The sequence below is a fragment of the Nestor notabilis genome, unplaced genomic scaffold (genome assembly GCF_000696875.1).
Source record: "Nestor notabilis isolate BGI_N333 unplaced genomic scaffold, ASM69687v1 scaffold25399, whole genome shotgun sequence".
NCBI lineage: Eukaryota > Metazoa > Chordata > Aves > Psittaciformes > Psittacidae > Nestor > Nestor notabilis.
In genome coordinates, this window is record NW_009945442.1 from 15,915 (window position 1) to 23,697 (window position 7,783).

At 54.4% G+C, this 7,783-nt stretch overlaps 2 protein-coding genes across 2 annotated transcripts in view; one reads left to right on the forward strand and one right to left on the reverse strand.

The window, feature by feature from the left end:
• The window catches only part of DEAF1 (DEAF1 transcription factor), a gene marked incomplete at its 5' end in the record, with an annotated part of 19,029 nt that extends 15,122 nt beyond the window's left edge, over positions 1-3,907 (forward strand). The window contains 3 exons of the mRNA XM_010022884.1: positions 2,295-2,360; positions 3,166-3,255; positions 3,809-3,907. Coding sequence (XP_010021186.1) covers positions 2,295-2,360; positions 3,166-3,255; positions 3,809-3,907 — 255 coding nt within the window. The remainder of the gene's footprint in view (positions 1-2,294; positions 2,361-3,165; positions 3,256-3,808) is intronic.
• Positions 3,908-5,470: 1,563 nt separating this feature from the next.
• On the reverse strand, positions 5,471-7,432 carry DRD4 (dopamine receptor D4; the record flags this gene model as incomplete). The annotated part of the gene is made up of 3 exons (XM_010022883.1): positions 5,471-5,736; positions 6,449-6,996; positions 7,326-7,432. Coding segments are annotated over 3 exons (858 nt in total), but the record flags the coding sequence as incomplete, so codon positions are not given.
• Positions 7,433-7,783: the final 351 nt, after the last annotated feature.

Consider the following 7,783-nt stretch of genomic DNA (forward strand, 5'->3'; position numbering starts at 1 on the left):
ATGGGGCAGGAAAGCCTCCGGGTCTCCTGCAGGAGGGAGGAGCTGGCCCCAAGGTGTGGGTTAGAGGCAAAGCTCTACACTGAGGTCTGTGGGTCCAGTTGTGGGAGTGTGCATTAAGCCACTGTTTATATCAGATAAGGAGAGGGAGAACACGTGGACTCCCCCAGCTCAGTGCAGGAGACACTGCTGGGAGATAATGAAGCTATTCAGGAAATGTGTTAAACAGTTTTTCTGTCTAAATTTAAAAGAATCAGTGTTGAGATGTGACAAGTGTTTTAATTAAAGCAGCTCTTGTGTGGTGCAGCGATGCCTTCAGAGCACAGCCCCTCTGAAAACAGGGTGGGAGATTAAAGCAGCCAACAGCTGGGCCAGCTGAGTTCTGCTTTAGAAAGATTAAAACAATTCGGGGTTAGAGAGTATGAAATTAACCTAAAAAGGGTCGGGCATTAAGTAGTGCAGCTCTGGAAAGCAAATGAACACTGGTGTATGCTGGAGGAGCAGGGAAAACAGGCAAGTTGGAGGTTACTGGTTTTCAGGAGCTGTTTTGTGGGAGATCTGGATGTGCCTGGCTTGATCATCTCTTATCACACCTTTTCCTTCTCCAGTTGCTGCATGGCCTGAATTCCTCACACTGTGGACGATGGGGGTAGATAAACAGGAGGCAGAAGGGGGTTAAATGTGTGGTTTCAGGGCTGGGAGCTGAGGTGGAGGCGCTGCTGGGGCTCAGGCAGGGACAGGTGCCTGGGCCTCCTCCCAGTCTTTCCCATTGGCAATGTCCCTGGAAAACAGGATTGGCCGCACTTGTGGAGGATGAAGTGGGGTCTGGTGGTAGAAGAGGTTTCAGTTCTGGAGCTGCAGCACTTGTTCAGAACAGGACTCAGTGTGTCCCTCCCAGCACTGCCCCTGCCAGGCTGTTGTGGAGGGGCTGGCCCTGGGGACTGTGTGTGCAGAGGTTTTCCAGCTGGGTGGAAGCACCGGCTCACGGCTACTTCAGCATCTGCATTTCCACCTCTGCACTAAGAAGGTGCTCAGAATCCCTGTGTGGTTTTCCAGTGCTCTTCACATGGGCCACTTGTCTTGAGCAGTGGGAAGCTCGTTGTAACCTCGCCTGATGCCAGCCCTGGTTCTCTGCTGGGTGCCGGTGGCAGAGGGCAGGAGGCTTCGAGTCCCGGCTTTCCACAGCCTGGTCTCACTGATGTGAAGGATTCTCTCAGGAATCAAGGTCATGTTCTTCCTGAGAGCCTGCAGGATGGATTCACTTCAGGCTGGCCAGTGCATTCCCTGCCTTCACAGGAGTGCTTACAGCCTGCACACTGTTCTGGTTTCCCTGTCACCACCTCCTCCATCTTCCTGGAATGTTCTGATTTGAACCTGTGTCCTGGTGACACAGAGGTTTAGCAGGTTGTGATTCCACAGGAGAATAAACACTGGGATGTGGGGTCACAGAGACACCTGTGAACTAAGCCCTTAATCTCCTTATGTGTTGGTTTGCACTCACTAAACCTGCTTTGCATGAAGATGGGGTTCAGCTTTTTATGTACTTTGCAACTGCCCCCAGTAAATGTTAGTTGGGGTCAGTGGATAATCCAGTCGGGATCGGGTTTGGATTCCTTTGGTTCAGGGCTCCTGTCTCAGCTGTGCTGAGCATGGCAGGGCAAGAGACTGCAGTTGAGCTGGTTTGAGGCAGCTGCACCCCCCAAGTGTGCTGGGACAGTCACACCCAGAGCACTGCTTGATTCCAAACCTGTTTGAAAGCCCTTTTCTGCCTCTGTTAAGAGGAGGAATAATGGTTGTGGCTGATGCTGTTTCTGAAGTCTTGGGGTGTTGTGTCTGGTTTTCTTCCCCTCATCTGTTCCCTGGGCTGTGCCATCCCTCCAGACTCCTTCTGCCTTTTAGTGGATCAGGATCCCTGGACTTGACCCAGACTTTGGCTCATGAAGATGGCTCCTGACCCTCCTACCTTGGCATTTTCCTCCTGGTCTAACTTCTTAGGTTGTTGCAGTGGTGGTTGCAGTTCCCTCGTGGCAATGAAGCTGCTGGTTTTAGGAAAGAGGCCTGGCTGGCTGGAGTGGGGAGAGCGGGACTGAGTGAGGGCTGTTTGTCACAGGCTGCTCGGTCTGTCTCCACAAGGTCACAGGGTCCCTCTCTCAGAGGGGGGATGAGGTTCCTCTCTGTCCTCTGGCAACTGCAGTTTTGGGTGCAAGAGAAGCAGGCTCAGTGTCAGGACCCTCCACAGCCAACCCCTCGGATCATACCCTGCTGCCGTGACAAGCCTGCTGTGTTTTCCCTTGCAGCAGTACCAGAACCAGTTATTTCAACAATCAGAAGATGTGGATGGGAAGACAGAAATCATCATCAAGGTGAGCTGGGGATGTCTCGTGTCCTCTGTTCGTTGTCTTGTTCCGTCAGGCCCCTTCTGGTGGCCTGAATCCCGGCTGTGCACCGGGAGCACCCGCACAGTTCAGTCACAGCAATAACTGCAGGTACATTGGTGAGCTGTGAGAGCTGCTGTGAGGAGCTCGGTGCTGATCAGGGCGCGGGTTGGGGGTTGGTTGTGCTCAGGAGAGAGAAGGAGCTGGTGGAACTAAAGACGCCGGCGCTGCTTTGACAGCCTGTCACAGGCTCCCACCCCAGCTCCAACGTGCTAATGATGTGTCAGGATTTAATGAGCTGGAAGCAGAGTCCCCTCTGAAGTGCTATTTCTTGTGGTAGTTCAATGGTGTTTCCACCTAAACACCCAGGTTATGTTAATTGCTGTCACTGATACAGATGAAAGCGAGAGACACAAACACATCCTTTAAAAACCAGGTGGGAATTTTTATCCATGTATCTTGTCTCGCCTCACTTCAAGTCCCTGCTCCTGTTACAGCTTTCTTAGTTTTACTCCTCCGTCTCCTGTTTCCCTGTTGGGACACAGTTTATGTGGCAGTGCTGCTGACGTGCAGACACGCACAGGAGCAGATCCCTTTCTCCTCCCTAAAAATGATTAAACTGAAGGGCCCCATCCTTATTCTTGCTCCCGTTGTCCTGCCTCAGACCCTCTCTCAGGCATATGCAGGTTTATAAACCAAACCTTTAAAACCTTACATTTGAGCTGAACTCAGAGCTTTGGGTCCCCCCTGGTGTTGTCCTCTCTGACATGGTCACTTTGCTGTCTGCCCATAGCAATCCTGTGTCAACTGCGGCCGGGAGGCGACGAATGAGTGCACAGGATGCCACAAAGTCAACTACTGCTCCACCTTCTGCCAGCGGAAGGTGAGAGCCTGGGTGTGAGTTGCCAGTTTGGTTGTGGGAGGGTTTGAGGTGGTATCAGTGCCCGGTTCCTCAAGGTTCCCCCAGGTTTGTGAGCTGTGGTGTGCCACCGCTGGGCTGAGCAAGAGGAGGATGTTCTCTTGGTTCAGACTAGAAGCTGAAGTAAGTCTGAGGAGTTGTTCCATTCCTCTCCATTGCCATTGCTGAATTAAGACCCCTTGTGTGGTGCTGTCCCTCAGGGGCACTGGCTGGTCCAGAGCTGTCCTTCAGGAGAGGGTTTAAGTCCAGTTCTGACTCTGTTCTAGTAAATTCTCCGTGTGGTAACTGACACGGATGCCCTGGATGGTGTCCGGGTTCAGAAGCCAACATTACACCTTTAATACTGACCCAGAGCATGGTCCCTTTCCTGCCCATTGTTAGTCCTGTCGGGCTGAGCACTGGAGCCCTGCGGTGCCGGAGAAGGTGCTTCTCAGATGAGGCTTTGAGGGAGCCCAGTGTAGTTTCACCCTTCCCAAGGGCCTATTCTCCTCAGGCCTTCCCATCTCTCCCCGTGCAGGACTGGAAGGACCATCAGCACGTCTGCGGGCAGGCGGCCGCGGTGCAGGCCGAGGACGTGCACGTCACAGACAGCGTGATGGAGAAAGTCAGTGTCTGAGCAAAGCTACCTCAGCGTGGCCGCTGGATCGGCCGCCCACTGACCGGTGTCCTCCACCACCCACTGACCGGTGTCCTCCAGCACCCACTGACCGGTGTCCTCCACCACCCGCACCCTGGGCCATGCAGCTCCTGGTTTTGAAAGACTTTTTGACACTAGGACATCATTTGCCTCCTCCTGAGCCTCCTCCAGGACTTGAGTAAAACAGAGACTGTGAAATCCTCTGGTGTTGGGAGCTTTGGCTTCACCGAGGGGAACCTCCACTGCAGGGACAGCAGCAACCTCCTCATCACCCACCTCTGGTGAGCTGGGCCTGCAGCAGGGGCTGCGGTGGGACCCGCCACTGTCCCATTCTCCTCGCGCCTCCTACCTCTGGTCTGAACAAAGAAAAGAGCCTTCATTTGGTTTATTTAATTGCCTTGAGAAGCTTGGTACAAGTTCTCAGCATGTAGCAGAAGGACTGACTTTTGGTTGGGTGTTTTCCTGTGTTCCCTCTGTGCTGGCCAAACGTGGAACACGTTGGAGCGTCCGCACTTGAATCCAAGTGCAAAAGAACATGTTGTTAAATAAAATGAGGTGAAAGCAGCTCCATGCCTGGTGGGTCTGTGTCAGTTCCCAAGGGTGAAGGCAGAGAGTGGCAGCAGCGGGGATGGGCGAGTGTCTCTGCTCAGGTGGGGACACACGTCCTCATCAGAGCAAACCCCCTGTGCGTTAACAGAGGGTTGTCCTGCCCTGGCCCTGTCAGGGCTAATCACAGCCATGGTGAGCACTGACAAAATCAGTTCGTTGAGAATGTGCTTCCTTAGTAATTGAGGCTAATCAGGTGCTGTCACTCGTGGCTGAAGATGATGCCCAGACTTGAGGGGCCCCACATGCTGCTGGAGGGGGGTGGGGGGTGGGTTTCAGGCTCACAGCTCTCGGGGGTCACTTCTGTTGGTTATTTGCTCCCATTTGGTACCGGTGGGTGAGGAGGATGGGGTTCAGCTCACAGTGCAGGAGGGGTCCCCCTGAATCAGAGTGATCCAATCCAGCATCACAAACCATATCCGGAGTCACAGGAAAGGTAATAACAGAGAAGGATCCGATGGGAAAACACCAGAGTCTTACGGCAGTGGCTTCTGATGAGTCTGTTCCTTCCTGTGTGACTCTCAGAGGTGTCATTTACATGGTGCTCCCCGTGTTCCAGGGGAGGGAGGCTGGTTTGTTGCTCCCTGTGTTCCAGGGGATGGAGGCTGGTTTGTTGTCCTGTGCAGGGACTCATCTGTGACTCTCCAGGCCAGAGCAGCCACCAGGATCAAAGCTCTCCCAGCTCCAGGCATCACAGTGGGACAGGGATGGGTCGCTTCCCCTAGTGCTGGCTCAGAGAAGCCCAGCCCAGCCCAAACACCTCAACCAAAGCCAGGCCCAGCTCTGTCATCCATTTTGTGCTTACACCAAGCACCAAGTGTTAAACAAGTGTCAGAGCTGTATCTGGGGGTACTCACCTGTAACTCCTTGTTGTAACCAGCTGGTAACACACAGCCTTCAGCTGTCCTCCCTCCCCCAGCAAAGACAGCAGCCCTTAGGCAGAAATAGAGCTTTAATGAACTATACAAAAGCCCACCCGGCCCGGCCCTGTCCCGGGGCTCAGCAGAAGAGGTGCAAGACCTTGCGGAAGAAGTTCCTGAACTCGGCGTTGAACACGGTGTAGATGATGGGGTTGACGGCGCTGTTGACGTAACCCAACCAGGTGACGGTGCTGGTGACTTGAGTGGGAACAGCACAGGACTTGCAGAGAGCCTTGGTGATGTGGACCACAAAGAAAGGAGTCCAGCAGAAGAGGAAAGCACCTGCAGAAGGACAGTGAATGTTAGAAAGGGGTTCATTTAACAAAAAAAGGTTAACAAAAAAAGAGCTTAATTTAACAAAAAAGGGGTTAATTTAACACAAAGCCTGGGCTAAACAGGAAGGGAGAGAGCTCAGAGGGCCCGGGGCAGAAGCAGCAGCTGGGCTGATGTATAGAGCTGGGCTTACACCCAGACAAGGATGTATTTATCATCCTAAACATCGGTGCAAAGTCTGAGTTACGGATGAGTTTGGATTTGCATTTAAGGTGTCAGGAGTCACAGGTTTACCTTGAGTAAGAGGTTGGGTTACAAATGCTGTAGGTGCTCCGGCTCCGTCCCAGGGAGGTGTTTGGTGGCACTACCCTGCTCAAAGGGATACTGAGGTTTTCCCTGGATAATCATTCCCTGATGATGAGTGATGGGTGCAGCAGGTCTTAAGCCACAACCAGGCACAGGGGCAAGGGGAAGGTGGGCGTTAAAACGAGTGTATGTGAGGGAGAAGGAGGAGAACCTGGACACTGAGAAGCTGGAACAAGAGGGAGGCGGCTCTTGTCTCACCCTCACTCCCTCCAGCAAGGACAAAGCTCAGCACTACACCCGGGCCATGCAGCTCCTGGTAGGGGAGGCCAAGGTGTATGTTGGCTTCACCAGGTTCAAACAAGCCCAGCACGGTGCGTCCCCAGCCCTTCCCCAGCCACCCCCAACTACTCCTCACCAACAACAACAGGCAGCACCCGCATGGCCTTCCGCTCCCGGCCGTTGATCTTGGCCTGCTTCCGCCTGTGTCCTGAGTGTGGGTACTTGAGGTGGGGGTAGGAGACAGTCTGGATCCCATTGCTCATCCCACAGTCCCCGGGGTGGCTGGGGAGGGCGTAGGGGTTGCACTCGTCTGGCTCCAGCCTGGTCTGCTCGCTCGCAATGAAAGTTCCGGGGTGATAGAGCTTCCTGTTGGCCCCATAGATCCCACCCCTGAGCTTGGCCTTCCGAGCTTCTTCCCAGCGCTTGAGTCCTTGGAACATGGCGCAGTAGAGCACCAGCATGACGGGGCACGGGATGAAGAAGGAGCAAATGGAGGAGTACACAATGTAGTTGTCATCCTCCAGCTGACACAAGCTGGGGTCCCGGTTTGGGACGTTGTTGAGGCCAAATATGACGGGGGATGCGACGGCAAAGGCGAATATCCAGGTGGTGGATATGAGGATCAACTGCCGCAGGTCGATCTGTCGCCGGTTGTAGTTCAGGGGGATTGAAACAGCGATAAACCTGCCAACACAGGCCCCGGTGAGTCAGTCCCAGTCTGGTGGTGGTGCCACTGGTAACACGAGTCCCAAAGCCTCTTGCCATGGCCCTTCCCCCTGGTTAAGTCACTTACAGAGCCAAGGCCTGGGCTATCACCAGTCACCCCGTCAGAAGAGCACCCAAAGGGGCAGCTCTGCCCTTATCATGTTACTGTGCAAGGGTATGGATGGACACAGAGCTGGTGAAGGGGGAGGATGGAAGGGCAGAGCATGGGGCCTGTAAGGAAGCAGCTTGGTGCCAGGACACAGCTTTCCTTCCCCTGGCATGAGGAGGAGGAGGAGGAAGGCACTTACCGATCCACACTGATAGCACAGAGATTGAAGATGGAGGCTGTGCACAGCATCACGTCCATGGTCATCAGAGCGTCGCACAGCACCGTGCTGAGGGACCACACACCTCCCTGGAACTGAAAAGATCCCCGGGGTCAGCAGGTGCCATGTCCCACTGTGTGAAAACGCCCCAGAACAGCTCCGTGCCTGGGCACCTCCACCACTCTCGTCTCCCTCCAGGCCAGCAGCCAGCTCTGGAGCAGTCCTGCCCCAGGCATGATCCGCTCTGCCCAGCAAAGCAGCAGCACATGGAATAGCCCCACACAGGAGCTCACAGCTTGCTTGGGACATCGTGGTCCCAGCCTGGCTGGAGAATTGAGCCCACAGCCCACCAGCACTGCCATGCGAGGGGTGCTGGGCACACCAAAGGGTGCAGAGGCCCATTAATGGTCACCCAAACTCCTCAACTCCACGCCACAATC